Below are 26,118 nucleotides of genomic sequence, written 5' to 3'. Positions count from 1 at the left end.
AGCCAGTATGGCGATAACGAATACACACTTCCAATATGCGAGCACCGTGATGTCGCCAAACACGGATGCGACCATCATGATTCTGTAAACAGAACCTGGATTCATCCGAAAAAGTGACGTTTTACCATTCGTGCATCCAGGTTCGTCGTTGAGTACATCATCGCACGCACTCCTGTCTTTGATGCAGCGTCAAGGGTAACCGCAGCCATGGTCTCCGAGCTGATAGTCCAAGCTGCTGCAAACGTCGTCGAACTGTTCGTGCAGATGGTTGTTGTCTTGCAAACGTCCCCATCTGTTGACTCGGGGATCGAGACGTGGCTGCACGATCCGTTATGGCCATGCAGGTAAGATGCCTGTCATCTCGACTGCTAGTGATACGAGGCCGTTGGGATCCGGCACGGCGTTCCGTATTACCCTCCTGAACCCACCGATTCCATATTCTGCTAACAGTCATTCGATCTCGACCAATGCGAGCAGTAATGTCGCGATACGATAAACTGCAATCGCGATAGGCTACTATGCAACCTTTCACAAAGTCTGAAACGTGACGATACGCATATCTCATCCTTACTCGAGGCATCACAACAACATTTCACCACGCAACGCCGGTCAACTGCTGTTTGTGTATGAGAAATCGGTTAGAAACTTTCCTCATGTCAGCACATTAAAAGTGTCGCCACCGGTTCCAACCTTGTGTGAATGCGTTGTAAAGCTAATCATTTGTATGTCAGAGCATGTTCTTCCTGTCGGTTAAATTTCGCGTCTGTAGCACGTCTTCTTCGTGGTCTAGCAATATTAATGGCCAGTCGTGTAGGATGCTGGCTTACACTGAGAATTTTTGCCAAAAAAATCACGATACATCCATATGTTTTCAATTACACGACTAATTTCGGCATCTCATTCAGGCAAACTTCATGCCCCTGCAAGTTACAAACGACGGGTATACGCGCAGTATATTTCAAGCTATAACACTGGTTGACATTACAGGAAATGGAGCGTAATAATAAAACTCCTTCAACCTACAAAATGCAGCAACTAGCGTTAACAAGACTACCTGCACACGAAACGTAAGAAAGCAGAATATGTACACATAGTAGTTAGGGATTGCAATTATTTTGAAATAGAAGAGTTACAATAGAGTATTTCAAACATCACCAAAAACGAAAAACAGACATTATAAAAAATCGGGCGCACAAACGAAAATGCTTGTCTAGTCTTCATTTTACGTAAAAAATTTGTATAGCTCATATTCATGAAAATCACCGTAGTTCTTACGGAAACACTATCCACAAGAGTGTGCATATCTATCGCCCAAGTAATATTACTGCTAGTGATATATCAGAATTAGTTGTTACAGTATCAAAAAACGCAACCAGAGGCAAATTCCAACGACTGACGAATTACTAAGTGAAGGTGCTAAGCATAGAACTTGCGAGGAATATTCATTGAATAGTTAGAGAACATAATGTTATAAATAAAATAAAAAGATATGACTTAGAGATCCTTAAACATGAGTTAATCGGCGTGCATACACTAGGGTGAACAAGCAAGGAGCCAGCCGATTAACTGGAACTGTTTGTTTGGAATTTTGAAATAATGTGTTTCCCGTCTGTCATGTTTTTTCACGTTAAATTTTTATTCGTATTTGTTTGTTTTGTTATATATTGTTGTAATTACAGAATTGAAAGCGAGGAATAAAAATGGTTATGATTTATTGACTACTCTACCACATAGAAGGAAGGAATTGCCAGGAAGAAAACACGAAGTACGAATCACAGCTAATATTATCATGAGCTTGGGATGAAGTGTGTGATTTGTCTCAGGACATTGTTATTGTCTCGTGATAACGAATTTCACAGAATACCTTTCCATCATTTTCCACCCAAAGTGCGATGAATTTTTTCTCTCTTTACGATTCAAACGAGATACCTGTGGATCCAGCGCGTCTGTTGTCGAATGACCTAACGATCTCAGCGCCTCAGCCACATTTTTTGCGGTCAGTAGCACTTAATTACTAATCAGCATCTTATGGAATATAAAATGGATATAAAGTAGTTGTCACTATCTACAAATGTTCAATTATGTGCCAGCCGGTGTGGCCATGCGGTTCTAGGCGCTTCAGTCTGGAACCGCGCGACCACTACGGTCGCAGGTTCGAATCCTGCCTCGGGCATGGATGTGTGTGATGTCCTTAGGTTAGTTTGGTTTAAGTAGTTCTAAGTTCTAAGGGACTGATGACTACAGCGGTTAAGTCTCACAGTGCTCAGAGCCATTTGAAACTTTTTTTTTTTTTTTGCAATTAAGTCCTAAAACAGTACTAGTAGCCGTAATTTTATTTTACAATCAATGTATATGCGTCGCCTGTCGAGACATGTTTCCCCCTTTTAGAAGTGCTGAATAGTATGTAGATGTGGATCTGGTTTATTTTTCTGTTCCTTTTTGAGACGATGACAGACCATTTTCCGATTTGGTTTTCGTGTTATTGCAGTAAGAACGCGTCGTTGAAGAATGGGCACATCGCATTAGACGTAGGCAAAAAAATGGGTGTGAAATCTTATGGGACTTAGCTGCTAAGGTCATCAGTCCCTAAGCTTACACACTACTTAACTTAAATTATCCTACGGGATCAGACGCACAGTCAATGACTCAGCGCCTTAGACGTAGACGCTGGAGTGAAGTAAATGTAATATATTACTTTTCTGTGTCCATTTATTTCACCTCATTTTATCATTCGCATCCAAAGAACCAGATCCCAGAAAATATTATTCCGCAAATGAGGTATTTAAATATTATGACATTAAAAATTAGCCTTTTTAAGTCGCGAAATACAATGCTGTGTTATGAAATGTAATTTGGTTCGTTAGATGATCTTAGGGCGTAGTGACAGTACACTCCATAGTGTTCAGTTAATTTATTGTTTACTAAGTGAGACCAGTGCTAGCTAGTTCGAGAACATTTTTCCACACAAGCGACATACAGGCTGAAGAAAAATTTGCGCACTTGGACTTCGCAACGCGATTCCTCACATACGGGCAATACAAAAACGTCTGTCACAAAATTTCGTCCTGCGCATATTTCGGGCAGTAAAAGGGCGTTAAAGATTGGCAGTGTGGCAACACTATAATCACAAGTACAGTAACTACATCTGTCAGCAAAAGCAGTTGTGCTGTGCACTTGGTGGCGAGAATAGCATTCTGTGTTAGCATGCAAAAGGTCGAGGGTCGATGGTTCGATTCTGGATCGAGGCTTATTTGCTTTTATTTGCTAAAAGTAGTCTGCTTGTACAGTATTTGGCATCTTAATAATAAAATAGCGACTGTAGTCGGTCTTATACAAAACGTTTCCAATTGCATACTTTGAACACAGAAATGAAAATACAATCTTTTTATTAGTCAGATTTAAAGAAGCCTTTTGCAGGTCATAGACACGATTGTTCCGCCACTGCATCTACTAGATTCCAAATCTGTTTGCTATGTTCCCTCACCCAATTGTCCAATTGAAATTTTTTTGCAAAGGATGTTGCTAGCCCTACTGTTGATGTAAAGACCTAACAAAAAGTAACGGACCTGAACTTGGCAAGAATTATTAATCGATGGGACCATCGATGGAGGATACATCCAAAATAGTTTGGAATCTAGTAGATGCAGTGGTGTGAAACGATTCGCGTGCAAGACTGCAAAAAGTTTCTATGAAAACATTCCCATTTCTGTGTTCCTAGTACGTAACTGCAAATGTTTTACAGAAGATCCACTGTAAACGTTGTATGACGATTAAGAGGACTACGCACACTACTTTTAACAAATAAAAACAAATAAACCTCTACCCAGAATCGAACTGTCGGCCTCCAGCATCCTTACCCAAAACACTATCTACTTCACCAACTGCAGAGCACTGCTGTTATATCCTGACACAGGTAGTTGCCGTACACGTGAGTACAGTGTTGCCAGATTGCCCATCTTTAACATCCATTTACTTCCCGAAATATGCGCAGGCCGAAATTTTGTGAGCGACACATTTGTATTGCAAGTATGCGAAATCCGAGTGCGCGAATTTTGCTTCATCCTATATGGTTGTGTGGAATGATACTGAGAGGAAGTTTCTGAGTCGTGTGTGTGGACGAGTTAGTGTTTCGCTACTACACAGCTGTCTGTGCAACTGCCTTACACCTCTGCTGAGCATACACCGGACAGTCACAACCGTGACGTGGGGACACAGCCCTGCCGTTGCATCCTGTCCGTTCGCGGAAATAACGCCAGCCTTACGGTGAAATAATCCTTAAACTACTTTGATAAGGCTTCGCAGTAGGTGACAAACCGTCCCTGTAGAAAAGGAACTGCGAAAGCACAAAGCCCCTGGCTTTTCCTGTAGCTGTAAAACAGAAGCGGCACTGAGTGACACTCAAACGTGTGATTGTGTTCGTACAACCATTTCCTCAGTGTGTGTAATAGCTGTATGTAAATATCAGCGTTATTTAGTTCTGCCATATTCTGCATTGAGCCGCCAAGTATAATTATTGTCTCGTTTTTCTTCCGGTAATATTGTAGTATGTACATCATATAGTAACTGAAGTATTTTGCGAAAAATTGATTGTTCCATTATTCTAGAATAATTCGGTTAATTTGTATGGTAAACTCTCTGAGAATCGTAGCACATTATATTTACATAATGAATAAAATTATATTGCCGAACTCGTTATATCAGAATTTATATGGAGGGAACAGTTAGCACAGCTCAAAAATTTAAGGAAGATGCGCTCATAAACGATGTGTATATTAAAAATAAGTGCTGGTAGGCGATAAATGTGAATGCCTGTAATGATATGACTGCTCTCATTGTTCAACGCCATGAATATCCCACTATTTGTGGTGACTACACTCCGTCCATTCGTATTGAAAAATAGAGTATATTATTATAATATACACAGTGTGGAATTACTCGTACTTTTTCTTGCAAACCTTTTAAATTGGTGTTATTTTGTTTGTGTGTGAAATCTTATTGGACTTAACTACTAAGGTCATCAATCCCTAAGCTTACACTCTACTTAACCTAAATTATCCTAAGGACAATCACACACACCCATGCCCAAGGGAGGACTCGATCCTCCGCCGGGACCAGCCGCACAGTCCATGACTGTAGCGCCTTAGGCCGTTCGGCTAAGATTGCTGTTACACTGAGGTAAAGTATCATTAGTTTGAGAATTTGTAGCTACACTTGGAAGAAGTATTAGAGTACGTTACGCCGCAAGTGACTGCTGATCACTGCAGTCAGACAAGTATCTACGATGCTCTCCTTCAGTTGGCTCTTCTATGCTGGCTGTTTTCTATTCGAAAGTAGTCTAAAGTATATTCATCTATATAATTTTATGCTGTTGATATTTGCAGGAACAACTTCACCTCTCCTTGCACCGCTCTATCACTCTCAAAGTGAAGTCTTCGAAGGTTTTCTTTGAGTTTTGGAAACACATGAAAACAGAGCATGGTCGATGACAGTGAACCCGAAGCGTTGGACTGTTGCAGAAGTCTTAGTTCTCATACTGACTTTGTCATGCTAAAGAAGAAGGTGATCCATGCGTGGACGAACTCTTCGATTAGAAACTCGATTACAGCAAGCTGTTTCTCAAGCATCGGTATAGTTACGTTACACACTGTCATGGTACACTCTGCAATTCGGAGTCCTCTAGCGGCAGAAAGTTGCAAATTGCGTCAGCGAAGCGGGACAGTCAAGAAATATGCATGACATGTAATCACAAGCAGCACGTGCCTATTTACATCAGAATGAAACGTTGAGTTTGATTGTGACTTCTAAGTAGACATATGTTGACTGCGACTGTCATCTGCGAAGATTTTATAAAGCATTTATTACCATTCTTATGTTCGTTATTAATATAAGGCATTTTCAGTGGAGCCTCAGTAGGATAGATTTGAGAATGAACCAGTTGGTTCGAAAACTAGTCGTCAAACATACATACTACAACCGCGACAGATTTGTTAATTAAAGGCTTCATGAAATATTAACAAGTTTGCTGCTCTTGTACCAACAAAGAGTTAAAACTAAAAAAAGGCTGTTTTTCAGTGAAATGCCCAATTGTGAAATACGGTTAACGGAAACTAATATTGTGCCCACCTAGTGCCTACACAATTGCTAAATCATAACCCAATAATGCAAATAGTGAGATAACATAAATGCGCTGATAGGAAACGTAACTAAATATTTAAACTAGTGTGCCTTTCTTTTATATATACCACTGGTGACGACTAATACGAATAGGTGAAACGTGTTAGGTTGAAAACAGTTATGAACATTCAGTTACAAAAGACAAATAATATTTATTCTTATCTGCATGGCAAACATTATATAATTTTCGTCATTACAGGATTTGCTGCAGAGCTCAGTATCAAACAAATCAACGTGTCTACTTTATGGGAATGGAGGCAGTCACTTATTATCGAGTAAGAGACCTCAATTAAGACAGTGTCCTGTTATGGGCTTACGGAAGCAATACAAATGTTCTCGATGAAGAGGAGAGTGGAAAGTCCCAGCGTTCAGGGAGAAGATCTTGGTACATATGTGGCTGAAAAGAGCAGAAATTTATGACTCCACACTTGTGGTTACGTTTCCACAGGGGTCTGCATCCGGGTGACCCTGCGCAACCTGTGGGCTCAACCACACACTGCCGCCCGCCGGATGCACGCTCTCCGATTTCGAATCCCCTGTCACCTATTTATACATCCTAGTAAATGGCTAGAGTATAGAATTTTGGCCCAATGTTTAAGGTTTCAACGTTCTACTCGCATCTTGTGTGAGCGAGTTTCAAATTCCTATCTAGCCAGCCAATCACAGGTTCACCGTTAAGTTGATTAAAGCGAATGGTGTAGTAGTTTCTTTGAGGAGAACATGGACGATTTCGTTTGTCAGCTTTGTCCCATGGATGTCCGATGGTAAGTTAAAGTCTAAACGCCCTTTCTGTAGTAAATATTGAGCTGCATACTTACGGATTTTTTCAAGCCATTCGGACTATTGGCAAGGCTCCTCTTATGTGTATATCCGTCCCTCACTGTAAAGATGATATGGCCGCTTGACAAAGCGCTTATTATTCTCTCCAAAATTGGTAAAAACTCCATTTACATTGCACGAAATATATTAAAATTTTTATGTCTCTTAAACTGGAAAATATTAATGTTGTGTTATTTGCTTCAACTCAGTGATACTTTTTTGGGCACAAAAAAATTCTCTGACGAGTGAATACTTCTGAAAGAAATGAGGTTTCAAAAACGCTTTTGAGTATTTTCTTCAATGTAACTCACATCAGTGCGTCGTTGGACTACGTACAAAGCCGGGTAACGCAAGGAACAATAATTCATTCCCACCATATTGCGGTTACTGAAAGTTCGTCTAACAGTTTCTGCAGTTGAGGTCCTGCTCAGTTATGTATTACAGATTATCAGCTGACAAACCTGGCATTACCCGAGTATCCATTTTGTCAATGTTCTATTAGCATAGAAAACAAGAATGAACTGTGTTTGTAGTGTAATATTGAAAAAATTTCATTTACTTGTGTTTGTGAAAACACCTTCGAAATGATGCAGTAAACTCGGTGTGAGATGATACCAGACAGTTTCTGAACTCTGGGCGCAGCTGTTTCCCGTGTCTACAACGTCATTTCGTAAACGCCTCTATTGCAACGCCTTTTCATACCCCTACAGCTATTATTTTCCCCTACAGCTCCTTGCGCGTCGCAGTTGAAAGATGACAAAAGCACTGTTAGGTGTCAGGAATTTCCGTAAACTGACTCGACTGTAGAAGTGTCTTAGTAATAAAGAAAAAATGTATTACAACTTCATGCGTGATGCGCAATTTTCGCGCATCTCAGTGTTCGTGACGTCATATTCTTGAATTATATGTCTTACGATGATGTAATCGTATCGATACATTCAGCAGCAGATATGGATACTATCTGCGAAATGTGTTGCGAATAGAGTTAGTAGCAAAGAAGTAATAGATTTAACGGTCGTGCGTTATGCAGCAGTTTTTCACGCATCGCATTGGTTATGACGTCAGATCTCTGAACTTTGATAGGTAAGCGGTTCTTATCCCCAAGTGACTTTTGCATCTCAGTAAGGGATATGTGTACCATGTTTGGTTGAAATCGGTCAAGTGGTTTAGAAAGAGATGTGTAAAACACACGTACATGCATCCATTTTTTATAATACGTATGGATTGTCTGATTAGAGTTCAACACTTTGTTACTCTCATATTGCTTTGATTTTTGTATTTTGTTTTCCATGTCCTTCTTCGCGCACCACGGTCCTACATAAATTCATTCTTACTCACTTAACAAGATAATGCCATCATAAAAGCAACAGACCGTTATAGTAGCCCATGTAAGAGAGAGGTGACGTAAGGAGTAACTCTATTTTACATTAGAACTCATAGTCCTTGTTTTATGTAGCATATTTTCCCCTATAAAATAAATTATTATTATTGGTAATTGTTTTCCAGTAAAGTTAATTATTTTATCCTGAGGAATTTATAAAATCTATTTTTTGCAGCGAACTAAATTTGCAAGAAATAGTCTTTACACGATGTGACCTTACTGGTAAGAAACAAAGTAAATATTAAATACTTGTGCATGCCATATGAATATATGACTCGTGTTTTCTACAAATTACTCCTCTTAATTTTTCTAGCTTATCTAATTTACACCGATGAATCCGCTTTTGCGTCCTTTCCTATGGACTGCTAATGAAGGCTTTTCTAAAGTAGTATCCGGAAAGTCAGTTCAAAATTATGCAGTGTAGGCTATCTTGCAATAAACACAGAAATCAAGTACTGGAAAATGGAGAACTGCGCTGCAAAAATTTAGATATCATCAGCATACACAGAGGAAATGCACCTGAAACTTAAGTCGCAGGTTCAGTATAAAAGACAAGATCAGAATCTGTAACCTTAGTTTCAGAATTATGCCAACAATGTTCCAGGCACAGTTCCGTTGAACATATTTCGACACTCGTTGATGCAACTGCAGGTATAAATTAGACAGAATGATGACACTTTCGATTGTAACATTTTATAATTGACAGATGAGCTCAAAAAATTCATTTCTTGTGTGACAGTAATTTTCACAGCCTTTTCGTTATGGAACTGAAGACTGTTAGAGATGTTATGACACTATTTTAAAATTGCCGAATGGTTAATCGTTTGTTGCCTTCGAAATTCCTTGGAAACTGCACTTAGCTGCACGTAAATGCCAGGTATCACTCGTCTGCCAGTGATTTTTTATCTTGTCCAGAATGCTCATATTTTCACAAATAATAGTTATAGCTCTAAAACGCTCGAAAACAGTCCTTCTGGACTGTGTTCCGGTTTCCCCTAATGCAGGCATTATGCCAATGAGACATATACTTTTAATACAAAAATCATTGAAAAGTTTAGACTTGCGAAGTGAGTAATGGAGACATGCGTCTTTGGAATTACTGGAAGAGACAGGAGAACTAACAAGCAGAACAGGGAACAGAACTAACAAGTAGAACAGGGAACAGACTGATACGGAAGACGTAATAATGATTGTAAAGAAAATAAAAAGAATTTGGGCGGGACATGCAACCAGGCGAATGAATATTGCATGTGGACCAAGGATTCTAAGAGATAAGAAAAGACAAAGATGCGTATAGCTGAAACACTTATTCGATGACAAACTATTGAGGAGGCCTTTATCCAATAATTGATGTCAAATACACTATGTGACCAAAGTAATAGGACACCTGTTAGTGGACATTAACATTGGTTCTGCCCATCCTTCGCCTGCTGGAGACACACTCAGCGAGTTGTCTGAATGTCTGCGGAGGGACGGCAGCGCATTATTGCCCAAGAGATGAAACCAGCAGAGGTAGTGACGTTGTTCGCTAGGGTCTGGACAGAAGTTGACGTTCTAAATCCCAAAAGTGTCCCATTGTGTTCAGGTTCGGATCACTTCCCTTCAGGAATGTTATTGTCCACAAACATTGCCCCACAGATGCTGCCTTATGACACGAAGCGTTGTCACGCTGATACAAACAACCACGTCTCCGAACTGGTCCTCTGCTCTACGCAGTACACAATGCAACAAAATTCGTCCGTATCCTTCAGCATTTAGTCTTTCCTTAAGCACAGTAAAGCGACCACACCGTTAACACGACAAACTCTCACATAGCGTAACACAACCACCTCCACACTTCACTCTTCGCATTCAACTTTGTGGCAGGTGAGCTTCTCCAGACTTTCGCCAAATCCGAACACTACCATCGGATTGCTACAGGGTATAGCGTGAGGCAACACTCCAAATCACTAGCTTCCAGTCATCCGCTGTCCAGTTGGCGACCCTCTTTACACCACCTCAAGCGTCGCTTAGCATTGACTGCATACATATGTGTCTTATGAGTAGCTGCTCGACCGTTGTACCCCATTATTTATAACTCCCAACGCAGAATCATTGTACTAGCTGGACTGCTGATAGCACTTTGTAGCTCGCGAGTGATTCCTACCGCAGATTTAATGGGCCTTTAACCGCTTCCCGCAATGTTCGACGGTGCCCGTCCGTCAGTACACTAGGTTCTGCCTGGACTTGGTTTAGGTATTAAAGGATATACAGTCACGAGGATTAGCTGTAAATGGTAGAGGGACCAATTGAGGTCTCACCTGAACTTCAAGACAATCTCGACCTACTGGATGATGGACAGATGACAGAAAACATGCAAGAGCATTATGGATCCGTATCGGTGGCAAACGAAATGCTTGGATAATCTAAATAACGCCTTTATCGAGCAGTGAGAGACATTTGACTGATGATGTTGACGATTAGAATATTGTTGGTGACTGAGATCATGAAATCAGCAGTGCTTACTGAAATGTAGCAAGCTGGATTAGATTCAGTCACTATCATTCCACTCAAATTATTTTGTCGTGTTCTCTGTTCCGTACACAAAACAGGACATTGAATACATAAAATATCCTAATTCTCTCACAAGCTGTACTTCGCTAAAATTCATTACACACAGCATAGTTTTCACACTATTGATGATAATGGCACAATTAGTTTATATTGTAAAATTATAGTTAAAGAGATATTCACAATTTTAATCACGCGAACTTCGTACACTTCAGAACCCATCACACTAATAAATGTTTAAGGGTCAACAAAAATGTATAACCTTTCTAAAATAACATATTAATTTAGGAAATAGTTCGAATTAGTAAATTTAACTTTCAGTAAATTTTTGATGGGAATTTTTAGACACAGGTGTGTGCCAAAACATGCGCCTCATAAAATAGAACCATTATATTTAGTAGTTTAAGAGGATACAATTTATTGTTATGCAAATTTACTTCGTTCCTAGTGCATTTATGCATTTCTTTTTTTACATTTTACGTGAAAATATAAACAGTGATAGCTTTTGTAACCTCTGTATCACAAGCATCTATAAATAGGTGGCGCGTAATATGGCAGTATGTCGTGGTTGAGTAGTCAAGGTGTACAGTTATTATGTTAGTTAGCCCACATTCGGAAGTCGACATGTAAAGTGGAATGACTTCATTCAAAAACATACAAAGTTCTGTACGGATCAGTAGCCACGCGTCATTCGATACACCAACTTCTATGTCTGTAACAGTCTGACATCATGTAACATTTCAATTGCGAAATTACTATGTTAGTTTTCTGTTATGCCACTTGTGAATTTTTGTTACACCGCATACGTGAGCTGCTGACGTGTGTTATACAATTTCTCAAAATTACTAACTACAAACTGATTATCGTGCATTTAAAACAATAAACTTATATGGACTAGAAAATAAACTCGACAGAGCTGTGTTAAATAGTTATTAACTGTTTAAAGAAATTAACAATCATCAGTAGAAGACTGATAAAGATGCAAGTCGACGAGATTTATAAAGGACAGAAAAGTTAGGGAAGCTAATATTATGACGATTTGACAGAATGTTCAAAAATGGTTCAAATGGCTCTGAACACTATGGGACTTAACTTCTGAGATCATCAGTCCCCTATAACTTAGAACTCCTTAAACCTTACTAACCTAAGGACGTCAGGCGCGTCCATACCCGAGGCACAATTCGAACCTGCGAGCGAACCGGTCGCGCGGTTCCAGACTGTAGCGTCTAGAACCGCTCGGCCACCCCTGCCGTCTGATAAAATTAGCAAGGAAAGAATTAAATTGGAAATCCTTCAAACAAGAAGATTCAATCGGGCTTGCGCTTAAGTCATTGTGAGCAGCTGATGACGAGGGTTGAGGCAGATGGAGTAGCTAAGTACTATCTGCCTCTCCAAAAGTCTCCAGGCACCTTTTCTCAAGTAATTCAGCAGATATTTGCAATTTAGTTTTGGAACGTGTTGAAATGGTCAGCCTGATCAAATATTGCTCTTCACTTATTTTGTGAATAGCCCACCGTCCACTGAAAAGAATTCAGGCTGTGATTTCGTACGTAGTCAACCAGAAGGAAGAAAAGCAGCAGGAGACATCACTGCCTTCGACAAAGAATTCTAGATTAATCTAGTTTAAGACTTTTTATTTTAAAGTAACATTTATCTGTATGTTTGTATGTATAAACGCCTGAAGACGAACATGTTCTAAACGCACTGTATTACACTACTGGCCATTAAAATTGCTACACCACGAAGATGACGTGTTACAGACGCGAAATTTAACCGACAGGAAGAAGATACTGTGATATGCAAATGATTAGCTTTTCAGAGCATTCACACAAGGTTGGCGCCGATGGCGACGCTTTTAACGTGCTGACATGAGAAAAGTTTCCAACCGATTTCTCATACACAAACTGCAGTTAACCGGCGTTGCGTCGTGAAATGTTGTTGCGATGCCTCCTGTAAGGAGGAGATATGCGTACCGTCACGTTTCAGACTTTGTTAAAGGTTGCATAGTAGCCTATCGCGATTGCAGTTTATCGTATCGCGACATTACTGCTCGCATTGGTCGAGATCCAATGACTGTTAGCAGAATATGGAATCGGTGGGTTCAGGAGGGTAATACGGAACGCCGTGCCGGATCCCAACGCCCTCGTATCACTAGCAGTCGAGATGACAGGCATCATATCCGCATGGCCGTAACGGATCGTGCAGCCACGTCTCGATCCCCGAGTCAACAGATGGGGACGTTTGCAAGACATCAACCATCTGCACGAATAGTTCGACGACGTTTGCAGCAGCATGGACTATTAGCTCGGAGACCATGGCTGCGGTTACCCTTGACGCTGCATCACAGACAGGAGCGCCTGCCATGGTGTACTCAACGACGAACCTGGGTGCACGAATGGCAAAACGTCATTATTTTCGGATGGATCCAGGTTCTGTTTACAGAATCATGATGGTCGCATCCGTGTTTGGCGACATCACGGTGCTCGCACATTGGAAGCGTGTATTCGTTATCGCCATACTGGCTTATCAACCGCCGTGATGGTATGGGGTGCTATTGGTTACAGTCTCGGTCACCTCCTGTTCGCGTTGACGGCACTTTGAACAGTGGACGTTACATTTCAGATGTGTTACGACCCGTGGCTCTACCCTTCATTCGATCCCTGCGAAACCCTACATTTCAGCAGGATAATGCACGACCTCATGTTGCAGGTCCTGTACGGGTCTTTCTAGATACAGAAAATGTTCGACTGCTGCCCTGGCCAGCACATTCTCCATATCTCTCACCAATTGAAAACGTCTGGTCAATGGTGGCCGAGCAACTGGCTCGTCACAATACGCCAGTCACTACTCTTGATGATCTGTGGTATCGTGTTGAAGCTGCATGGGCAGCTGTACCTGTACACGCCATCCAAGCTGTGGTGTCACCGCCAGACACCACACTTGCTAGGTGGTAGCCTTTAAATCGGCTGCGGTCCGTCAGTATACGTTGGACCGGCGTGTCGCCACTATCAGTGACTGCAGACCGGGCGCCGCCACACGGCAGATCTAGAGAGAGATTTCCTAGCACTCGCCTCAGTTGTACAGCCGACTTTGCTAGCAATGGTTCACTGACAAAATACGTTCTCATTTGCATAGCCTTCAGTTACGTTATTTGCTACGACGTAGCAAGGTGCCATATTCAGTTACCATTGATATTGTGAATCATGTACTGTCACGAGCGACGTTCTTCATTAATGGATTAAAGCTAAGTATTCGACCAGCTACGTCCGTTTTTCTCAATTCTAATTCCCTTGTCATGTTCCAGACCTCACGCCAGCCTGCGTGAGCTGAGACGCGTGCATTTCGGCCTCCTTTAGCAATACGGTGTTGGCTCTCCTGCCAACCACAATACAAGCTCTGTGTGACTCAATGCCCAGGCGTATCAAGGCCGTTTTTACGGCCGGAGGTGGTTGTTCCGGGTACTGATTTCTCAGGATCTATGCACCCAAATTGCGTGAAAATGTAATCACATGTCAGTTCTAGTATAATATTTTGTCGAATGAATACCCGTTTATCATCTGCATTTCTTCTTGGTGTAGAAATTTTAATGGCCAATGGTGTATGTTAGATTAAACATAAAACAAAAACTGAAAAAGTGACTGGTAGCAGAAATTACAAATGGCTCTGAGCACTATGAGACTTAACTTCTTAGGTCATCAGTCGCCTAGAACTTAGAACTAATTAAACCTAACTAAGCTAAGGACATCACACACATCCATGCCCGAGGCAGGATTCTAACCTGCAGAAATTACAAATAGATAATTATCCCAGACAGTCACGATTCACAAACATAGTCATTATAGCCGAGAATAAAAATCGGTTCGTTTCTCGTTGCAAATACAACGCATTTTAAACTAAAATTTCATGTGCCTATCCGGTAGAGTGCTCCCAAAGCAGTAGAGTGCGATATGCGGTTTAGCAGTGTGTGTCAACGGGAGCAGCAAAGCACGGAGAAGAGCTGGTGCTATAGCAGCGACTGACAAGCGAGCAGCGCTGTAGCTCTGGTGCTTTTTCGTGTCTTGTTGTCCCTGTTAACATACACACTGCTAAAACAAACAGCGCACTAAATGTAATGCGCTCTGCTTGTTCCCTCTCTCACAACGCCCATTGAAACGTATGTTTGCTACGTTTCGCCGTCACCATATTAGCTGATCACTAATGTCTTATCGCATGTCCATACTGACACAGCTTCTTTTAAAGATTCTCGAATGAGTTCTTTCCTTTCCCTTTCTGTTTTAATCCTTACACGTATACAAGAATTTTCCCTGATCATGTAGTGCACAGAGGTGCATATTAAACGTCCCCCTCACGTCTTTTTCACATGGGCTTGAGTGGAGGAGTCCCGACTACACGGGCAACTCACACAACCATAAGAGGTGCTTCAGTCACCACGTGGTGATCACAAAGCATGAAAAGCTGCTACGTTTGAGGAGTGCTCTCGTTATGAAAGTCGTTGTTTGTCAAGCAGCAGTCGAGAGGACCGTTGTCAGCCAGCGCTTAGGTTACGCTGCGCTTATCGTCTTCCGAGCCGTTACAAAGAGTGTGTCGTCGGCAGCAGAAAGTTTCATGTCAGCATCGATCGTCTGCGACATCGCGGTGCTCGATTGCACCTTTTTCACTGCCTTCCTGCCCACCCTATACTGTTCATCACTCATGGTATGCAAAATCGGCAAAGTGAACGGGACTGCTTACAAGTCACCCTTGTGACACCTTCTTCAGCTCCCAGCCCTTCTAATCATACGGAACATATGTTTTCCTGGAATAGTTGTTTGATTCGCTGCAGCAATATAAGTCACACACATGGTACACCGTACAGTGTGACTGCTTGATGATGTTACAGATATTCAGGAATGATGGAGAGGGTAAACGTATCCGAAGTAAGGGACCCTGACCCGGAAACGATCTAGTCGAAAGCTACAAGCGAAAGTCGTTCTGATACCGCTGTCGTTGGAATACATATAACGGTACTGTTGTTGCTAAGGCTGTTGGGTAGCAAATTTTCAGAGGTGGTAGTATGGACAAAAACGGGACTTAATTGTGCAATAAATATAGGCTTTAAAATATGTACCTCAAGAGCAACGCGCACTTATTTGTTTTCCTACTGTGAAACACATCTCTTCTATCGAGCAAGTGCCCATAGTTCTTGTTTTGTTGTTGTTGTGGTCTTCATTCCAGAGACTGGTTTGATGCTGTTCTCCATGCCACTCTATCCTGTCCAAGCTTCTTCATCTCCCAGTACCTACGGCAACCTACATCTTTCTGAATCTGTTTAGTGTATTCACCTCTTGGTCTCCCTTTACGATTTTTACCCTCTATGCTGCCCTCCAATGCTAAATTGGTGATTCCTTGATGCCTCAGAATACGCCCTACCAGCCGATCCCTTCTTCTAGTCAAGTTGTGCAACAAATTTCTCTTCTCTCCAATTCTATTCAATACCTCTTTATTAGTTATTTGATCTATCCATCTAATCTTCAGCATCCTTCTGTAGCACCACATTTCGAAAGCGTCTATTCTCTTCTTGTCTAAACTATAGTTCTTAAGATACGCATTTTAGAGCCTATATTTACTGGAAAATTTCTTCTTGTTTTTGTCCACAATACTTCCTCCTAAAATATGGGGAAAAACAGTTTCCAGCTGAAGAGATGTGTTTTACAGTATAGAGGATGAACAAGTGCTCATAACTCTTAAAGTATGCATTTAAGAGCCCATTTTCACTAGGCTTTTATCTTGCTTTGGTCCACACCTCCATCCCAGAAAGTTCCCCAACATATAGTCTTAGTATATTAGTACTGGTATATGTATTCCACTGCGAGAGGAATCAGAACAATTTTCTCTTCGAACTTCCGACTCGGTCGTTTCTGTACCGGTGTTCCTTACCTCGAATTGGTAGATTTACCATTCCTCATCATCCCTGGAAGTTTGTAACATCATCATGGAATCATCCTTTATAGCAGCAATGTTACTCATTTGCACGGTGCTGATGAAAAAGGGCGACACCGCCTACCAGATTAATCAATTTAAAAAATCTCTTGAGAAACAAAGTTATTATTTCCAGAACAAATGTAGGCGCAAATGAGAAGTGTTATTGATGTCAGCAACGGATTTCGTAAGTTAAGCTAGTTTCAATAGTCCAAGTATTGGGAGAATCCTAAACTTCTCCAAGAAACTGAAAAATAGTTTGTTGTCGCTTTTCACTGTAAAATAAGTACATAGCGCCACATATTATTCCAGGCCTGACGTCGAAAACCTTAAAAATATAATGGCTCTCAGCTAGAATGCACCTGGTATGATGATTGAGGGTAAAAAATACTTCCCTCCAGACATATCTAAATGACCTTACATACTATAGTGAAAACATAAAAAAGTGTCGCTGATGATCCAGTTCTACAAACACGGACGTCAAGATCGTAGTCCCATTCGGTGCAATTCGAGAGACGTAGGATATGTGCAGGAACCAAGTTTCCTTCTCGTCTCCCTTCGATTCTTATTACTCGTCCAAAACAAAACTTTAACCGAGAAACAAGTCCGATGTCCACCAAACTACAATGTCTACTTCAGATCTCTTTTTGAGATATTTCTAACACACTCGCTTAGTGTATAATGCCGTCTCTCAAATACGGCAGTTTATTTAACAGACGGAACTTTACTCCCAAAGGGAAATAATAAGAAAGGTCCACCATACTGGACGCGGCCTTCTTAATCAGTTTTAATAGACAGATAGCGATTAAAACTGTGTATCCGTTACATGAAATATGGAGTGCTAGTACTTACAAGCAACAGAAAGGGGGCACGGAAAGTTCAGTAACGAAATAGAGACTGGAAAAATGATGGTTGTTTCCACTGTTGATGAACGGAATGGTAATACGTTTACAAACAAAGATGAAACATGATAGCTCACAGCTCACAACCCAGGTTCTAACTTTCCTTTCCTACATTTCAATTCGTTACAAGGAAGTACCGCCTTATTACATGTTTTGAGGATTAAATCTTTCCGTGCTACGCGTGAGTATCAGGGAAGTGTGCCAAAATATGTAAACTGTACTGTTCGACAGAGGCGAGAATCGATCCCAGCAAACCCCGACCAACGTGTGAAGTCACATTGTGAGTATAGTGATAGAGGTTTGCCGTCTAACACTATTATTACTTAGATTCTATGCCGAAGACACAAGTAAGACAGTCAAAGAAAGTTTCAAATCAGGAGAAAGGAATTGCAAGGCAGGCAGAAACGAATCTTTGACACCACAAGTGACATAGCTCTACTATAAAAGGTGGCATCAAAAGAAGACTGGCGTAACCAAAGGAAACTATCTGCAATAAAGCAGCTGCACAAGTGAAAGATATTGATACGTCTTTGAGCAATCCATAAATCTGGAGCACAGAACTGAGTAAACATGAAACTTTGATAACTAAAAGTTGCAGAAAACAAACTGAAAACTTTTGAAAAGTAGTGCAAGAGAGCCGTTTTGAAAGTGTAGGTCGACAGGGAAGACAGTAAACGAAGAAGTACTAAAAATATGAGGCAATGAAAGAAGCCTATGGAAATTCTTCTCCGATAATGCTTCATAATCTTCTCTATTCTTCCAGGAAAAAACATCGTAGTTACGCAGTTGATAACATTTCAGGGAATAACACTTCTACAGCTACGGTGACTACTTTATTATTTATTCTTTCTTTAATTGATCGTCGTTATCATAAAGACCTAGCAACTGTGAAGAAGCCTCAAAAAAAGGAAACGAAGGCCAAATTTACATTTCACAACAAGCTGAAGAAATCACAGGCTGTGCCCATACCCAAGCATAACATCAAACTGAAGACGGTGCCCACAGTTCATATACCCATGTACAATAGTCGTATGGAATTATGTAATATGATGCTTATTTTATTATTGGATGTGTGGTTCAGACTAGATTTTCCAGCTTTAAATTAGCTGCAATTCTAGTTGTCATTTTCATACTTTTTGGGCTCTTTACAATTGTTGAGGTTGTATGATGATCATTATACAGGTTTAAGCCACGAAACTGGCTATGATGTAATAAATAAACAAAAGACTCAACTGTAGCTAAAGAGGATTTATTCCCTGAAATAGGAAGCAATTATTGTGAAGGTAGAGAAAGCCTGAAAATGTACAAAACATTATCGATGACGTTAGGCACAAAATGTATATGAATATGACAAGATTAGAACACAAAGTGAAAAAACAGGGAGGGTGTACAGACTAACGAATATAAAAAAGGAAACACTTTCGATATGTTCTGCAAATACTATTTATTTTACAGTTTTGAACAAGGCTGATATTCAGCAACCGTATACTAGTTTCAACATAGAATTAAACAGCCAACCCGTTGCACATAAACGGTAGGTACATTTACCTAGGTTTAGATACCTACTAGGGGTGTCTTCTTCAGAATAAAATATTCTGAATATATTATTCTGATGAAGACACCCCTAGTAGATATCGAAACCTAGGCCAATGTACCCACCGTTTAAGCGGAACCGGTTGGCTGTTCAATTATTTATTGGATGACGGAGTGACTTTCGGCTTCTTATGCCATGGTAAGGTGATAACTGAATGTCACAGCTATAAACACAAAGGCATGCGATTAATGCATTAATTATTGATATAGCCACAGAAGATACATAACATGATGAAATACAGAGGTTTCGCTAGGAAAATATTGCTTTTTTATACCGTATGAAAGTAGTCACATTTAACAAGAAAGACAAGGAAAGATGAAATTACTATTTAAATCTAACGTTTACGTAACTTAAACTAATAGAGTATGTAACAGGAAATTGTTTTGGATCGTTTAAAACTAAGACTGTTCGTATATTGTTTACAAGAAAAGCGTAGAATGCTAGGTTAGTTTCAAATGGCCAAACACAATATCCCTCCCACCTGTTAAATCATATTTGAGTTACGAAAATTTTAGAGTTCAACAGTGAATTCCTCTTTTCATTTCTTGTTAAAAGTAATGATTGCCATAAAACATTCAAAAATTATTCTTTTCGTTTGTAAGCATCTGAATCTCGTCATGTATGTTTTATAGCTATATTAGTAATATCTCTATACGTCGTGCGCCATGGTGGTTTCGGAATTGAGTTGTTAATGTCCATGGCCTAAGAAGCTGAAAGCCAATTCGCGATCAAACATCAGGTCAGATTTTCCTTTTTAACATTATTGCCGTGTTCTGTCGGGCAGCGACGGAGAATTCAGTAAACGTAGTAAGGACTGGCGATTATAAGAAGCTACAACAAAAAATGACTACTTAACAAGATTACGGTAGACCTCTATAAAGCGAGTGTAGGCCTATATCTGCATCTAATGAAATTATTATACCTATTTACAGTGCTTAATTTCTACAACTTTTAGGTATCGGAACGCATCTCTTCAACCATATTACCTCCCCCCCCCCACCCCCACCCCCTCCCGTCCACTCCTCCCCTGCAGTCGTTAAAATACAAATTTCGATTTTTAAAAACTTGTATTAAAGGATACAATAAGAAATCATTTTTTACAAAATACAGTTCCGAAATTCAGGTTTGTGAAATGTAGTTTCTTGGAATCTAAACAATAAACTCACAAGATTTAATATAAACAATAGGTGTCTGTCCCCATAGCAGAGTCACTTTACTCCATAGCTCCGCTCGACACGTATTGGCACAAATCGGCAGTCTTCGTGCTTCTGACGTCACGTTTCCAACTGCTGCCAGCGTAAACTTCAAACAGTTGCGTTGTAGTTGCTCGGTGAGCGTGTGTCCAGCATGACCTAATAAAGTATTTAGCGATGATTGATGATGAAGAAATTCCTGGCCCCTCGAGGTCTCGTACAATTCCGACTTCCCGAAAAGTCAGGAAAACCAAAACACGATGTGACGTGAGAGATACCAAGTTAGATGTTTAGTAAATGCTATAAATGTCGCTAGTCTTCTACAAATTGGGCGTTATTACTAAGGACTGATCCAAGTTCATATCCATCACTGCAAATGTCCATATAATATGAACGAAGTTCAACTTAGCTTGGTTATTCTGTAGATGTCTGAGGTTGCTGGCAGTCGTAAACAAGATACAGCTATAGCCCTACACGAAGATTACCGATATGTGCCGATAACAACTAAGGAGCGAATCTCAGCTATTATAGTTACTTCTCAGTTTAATGCCGGGGTACTATGTTATATCTCCGGTGCTGATTTGTTCCAAAAAAAATACCTGGGAGGTAACGAAACGCCATTCAGGCCGAAATTAAGCCCTGCACATTTATAATAAACTTCCAAGCATAGGAAGTATTTATAAGATTATAAAGTGATAGTGGCCTGTGTGAGGAGGCAGAGACAATACCTGGAGGGCGGAGGCGAGAAGAAGCAGCAGCGGCAGCAGCATGGGTGGCCGCGGGCGTTGACGGGTCGCCATCTCCTGGCGGCTATCGGGGCAGGCGCCGTATATAGGCGGCGGCAGCGGCCAGTCCTGCAGACGTCACCATCAGCGGTCAGGCTCCACGCGCCCTCCGTACTCGCATCTCCGCCATCCCCTCGGTTCAAGCGTTGGCCGCGGAATGCGTTCACTACGGATCCGCATAGGCGCCTAATGAACAGAATACGAGCGTACGGATTACCAGACTAACTCCGTGATGGAATGAAGAGTTACTACGAAATGGAACACAGCGCGTCATTCTTAAAGGAGAGAAATCTTCTGACACTAAAGTGAGTCCAGACGTGCCGAAAGGGATCTTACACGCCAGTTCACAGCATTAATAATGTTGCTGTTGTGTACAGAGAAGTCGGAATGCTAGAAAATTACAACGAAATGGAGAAAGACGTGGAGAGGGTGGGCACTTGTTTGCAGAAATTGGCAGTTGACCTCCCTCATAAACAAATACACTGTGTCCCAGGAGAAATGGTCGACATTTAAGGGTACCACAGGATCGATCATTCGAAACAAAGAAGTCCAGCAAACATGAGCTTTGAGTACTTCTTCAGTAGAAGAGATGTGTTTCACAGAAGCGAAGTTGAACAAGAGCTCATACCTCTTCTGTCATACTCTTTAGAGCCCCTGTTTACTGGAAAGTTTCTTATTTTTTGTTACATACTACCACCTCTCAAAATATGGAAAGCGAAGAGCTTGCAGTAGGAGAGATTTGATTCACAGTATAGAAGGTGGGGAAGCGCTCATAGCTCTTAAGGTTTGCATTTCAGAGCCCATATTTACAATTTTTGCTTCGAATGACTGTCCTCGTCATATCCCTGAACAACGTCCATTCCTCCTGGAACACCTGTATAATGTACTAATCATGAATAGGCGGTAAAGCCCATTACTGTATGATTCCACGATGGCAGAACAAACACTCGAGCAGTCATATCCGTTACATATATGGACACTGTTTTAAATGGAACGGCCACATAAAACTAACTTCAGGTGAGACAGATGCCTGAGATTCATTGGAGGAATTCTAAGGATCCACCCACAGAAAAGGTACCTTACAAAACCTTCAGCAGACCGATACTTGAGAGCTGTTCTCCAGCTTGACGTATACAGGAAGGAGAGAAGATCCAAAAAAGAGCAGCACGTTTAACCGCAGGATCGTTTAGCAAGCGTCGTGCACCACGGTGTGGCTTAGTGATGAAAGTCAGTAGTTGGGGGTAGTAGGTCGCAATGTCTCACCTTCGTGTACCGGCCATGTCGAAGATCGTCTGCGCTCAGAAAGACTTACACCAGGCGGCCGAACAACTTCAGATGAAGTCTGCTAGCCAGTAATGCCATACCATCATTTTACTGTTGAGAATTCGAGAACGTACTTATCTAGATGAGTCATACAGTATATTCATCCTTCCTACGTATATCTTGCAGAAACACTATGAGGAAAAATTAGAGAGATTCGAGCTGACATCGAGGATTACCAACAGTCTTTCTTTCCGCACACTAATAGGTATTGGAGGAGGAAATAGGGGGGAAGGTGAAAGTACTACGCAATGTACCTTACGACACACACACCGTAAAATGGTTTACACATTATAGATGTAGATATAGCCCTATCTAGTCTATTCCATATAGGAGTTGTCGTTGAGCTTTAATAAATTCGTGAATTGTACATGATGTTCCAAAAAATTCTCTCAGCTTCACAGGACTATAAAGTATCTTCTACATGAATAAATATCGAAATTTAGTTAAATAGCACTACATTTTTTTTTCAGAAGCTCCCTCCAATTTTACATGGATATAAGTTACAAATGCATGCACATACATCCTCGGCGTACTTTTTGCAATTACGTTTAGTATCAATGTCTTCGTTTACCTTTCACAAATATGTAATAAGCCCTCCAGTGGATGTAAGTCATGCATTAAGACGCCGTCCCGTATTGTTATGAGTATGTATGGAGGAACAGCATTCACTGCTGCTCCTTGCTACGCAGCGTTGCAGTTCAAAGTTGTTGGAAGGGGAGGCGCATGCATGGAGACTTTCACAAATTCTCGTAAATAAATTACATATTTCATACTTCATTTTGTGTGACGAGGAGTTTATCTACGAACAGCTATAATGATTACATTGCCTCATGATACATACGCTCCGTATAGAGACCTGCCACAGTATTAAGCAAACCGGGTCCATCTTTTGTTATAGCTTATTTGATTCCATCCTTCTCACTTTCTCATCCTGTACTAATTTCCCATGTATATACACATTATATGCCTAACTTTCTCGACAAAGTTTTCACATATTAAAATCTTTGTCTGTCCCATTAATTATACCTTTCTGTTTCAGGGTATAAATATTCCTCAGCCACGTTTGATTTCTGTATTTATTTTGCTACACCATAACGAGTTTTGAGGTTAAAGCGGCATTAATCAATTGTTCGTCGTCATCATCCAATATTAACAATTGTAAATAGCTCAGAAACTATGGAAATGAAGGCCGAAGTTATAGAATTCAAAAGTAACAAACTGTGTTTTATAGCAAATAATAATCAGGTTTTAATTTGTGTCTGATCATTTCATATAGTGTTTAAAAATGAAAACACAGGCTGTCGTGACTTCAGTTTTAAGTTAGACTTAAGTTTGTGACGACCTTGCAGTCCAATCTTGGAATTCGGTTACCGTAGGCTCCTTACGACCAATCCATCGTTGGGTCAGATCATTGATCAAACACGCCGCACAGTTGTAATCTGTTAAAACACATATGGCAAAACGTATTCTCTTGCTTTATTGTCGCCATCTTTACTGGACGAACATTAGGCCACGAACGAGCGATCATACTGAACTTACTCTTTTACGGTGAGAGGTGGGAACATCTAATGTACCCAGGAACACTGTAGCACGTGATCGTTTTGGTGGTCCACGTGTTGGGAGGTACTACAATGTTGCATGGGTGTACTGTCATTGCAATCTTTAAAAGCAGTGCACACACAGGTCAAAGTTACTATGACGTTATACTCCTTTCCCATGAGGGTCTTTTCAGGAGTGCATTCGGCGCTGACTTCACTTTTATGGATGACAATGCGCGACCGCTTCGATCAGTGCAGGTGGATTAGCTCTTGGAACGAAAGGATATTTGGCGAATGGACTGGCCTGCCATTTCTCTCGACTGAAATCACAACGAGCACGTGTGGGATGCGTTAGGTACGCGTACTGCAGTCCCTCCACATGCACCAACGACCATCCAGCAGCTGGCAAGGGCAGCGGTGAAGGAATGGAACTCCCTACCAGAGGAACACCTTACCAACCTAGTGGACAGCATAGTAACCCGTTGCAGAACATGCACTGCTCGCCGACCTGATCACACACCCTGTTCAAGAACCATGTCACAACTTTTGTAATGTGCAGGAGACCAACATGATCTACGGTGACTTCACTGTAGTTATTGTCTATGAGTGAAAGAGTAATGTTTTCCGTCTCATTGTGTATTTCTTTCAGTTACCTCCTATACTGTACCGAAGCAGTTCTTTCTGTGTATATTCCGAGTTTCAGCGAGCTACGTCACTTGGCAGTGACTCATCATGCTAAAGCTACTTTCGTTCTTGAGTTTTACACACCGATGTATATTATACGATACTTAACTATGTTCAAATTGTAAAATTTAAAAAAAGAGGAAAGTAGACAATGCCGGAAACTGCTTAAAGTGGTCTTTAGTGTGCGTTCCTTCATGTGATTCTAACATCGGTCACTGGACTGAAATACCACCCAGGAACATCATGTGTTCCTACGTACACTATCCTCCAGGTACAGCAGTCTCCCCTGCTGTACACAGTCGCCTACGCAAGGTGTCTTTAGAAGAGCCACTTTCGTCATAAAGTAAAGTGCTTGTTAGTAAAACCATTTTATAAAAAGAGGAAATTACCTCACTTCCGGTGATTCAAACGATTTCAAAGAAGGTCTTATAAAAAGGGCAGTAATACATAGTGTGCAACGATTACTATCAGAGAAACACTTGTTTTCAGAATATAAACACGATGAAGATGAAAATTATCATTTTCTGTTTGGGGCCCTGCAGAAGTAAGTGAGAAACTGAAAGCATTCTTTCACTCAACACAAATGTGTATCACAGTGTGTAACATTAACCTGCACAAGTTGAAACTTCATAGAACACGGAAAAGTTTGTCACTCCTTCCAGTTTAACACATTAAATCATTTGTAAAGTATTCAGACTTTGAAGCTGTTTTATACATGGGAGTTGTATTCTTTAAAGAATCTGGGGCTTCCTGGTTGTTTACTAACAGCCGTTTTCGTGGAGGGTCCTAACATCTCTCTGTATGTGGAGTCATTGGGAGGCCTGTAAATTTAAAAACAGTTTCCGAAACTCTTGAAAAATTCGAGAAGTGGAAGTAATGAACTGCGGTAACAACTGTTTCCGTAACGCACGACGATCGTTTTCCAAATTTCTCAAACATCGGGGCGACCTCCTTGAACTATCTAAATAGAGTGACAAAACATGACCAGTAAGGGACAACAGCTCATGGATTTAGGAAGATACAAAACAACAAGTTCAGTTCCTTCTACCTGATATACAAGACAGAGAGGGAGAAGTTTTCCAAATTTAATACTTTAAACAGGTTAACATTTAAATCCACACTCATTACACAAAATTGGTTTCATCAACAAACTTTATAAACACTGGACATGCATTGAGAATCGTAGAGGAACATATTAAGCTCCTACGTCATTCTAA

The 26,118-nt window shown here is 40.8% G+C and overlaps 1 protein-coding gene across 1 annotated transcript in view; it reads right to left on the bottom strand.

The window, feature by feature from the left end:
• The window catches only part of LOC126347400 (proline-rich protein 2-like), a 54,676-nt gene extending 33,305 nt beyond the window's left edge, over nt 1-21,371 (bottom strand). Inside the window, exon 1 of the mRNA XM_050002272.1 lies at nt 21,300-21,371. Within this exon, the coding sequence (XP_049858229.1) occupies nt 21,300-21,371 (72 nt within the window). The remainder of the gene's footprint in view (nt 1-21,299) is intronic.
• Between the last annotated feature and the right edge of the window lie 4,747 nt (nt 21,372-26,118).

The sequence above is a fragment of the Schistocerca gregaria genome, chromosome 1 (assembly GCF_023897955.1).
Source record: "Schistocerca gregaria isolate iqSchGreg1 chromosome 1, iqSchGreg1.2, whole genome shotgun sequence".
NCBI classification, from domain to species: Eukaryota; Metazoa; Arthropoda; class Insecta; order Orthoptera; family Acrididae; genus Schistocerca; species Schistocerca gregaria.
The sequence above is the reverse complement of the archived record's forward strand: the minus strand, read 5'-3'. Positions and strand labels throughout refer to the sequence as shown.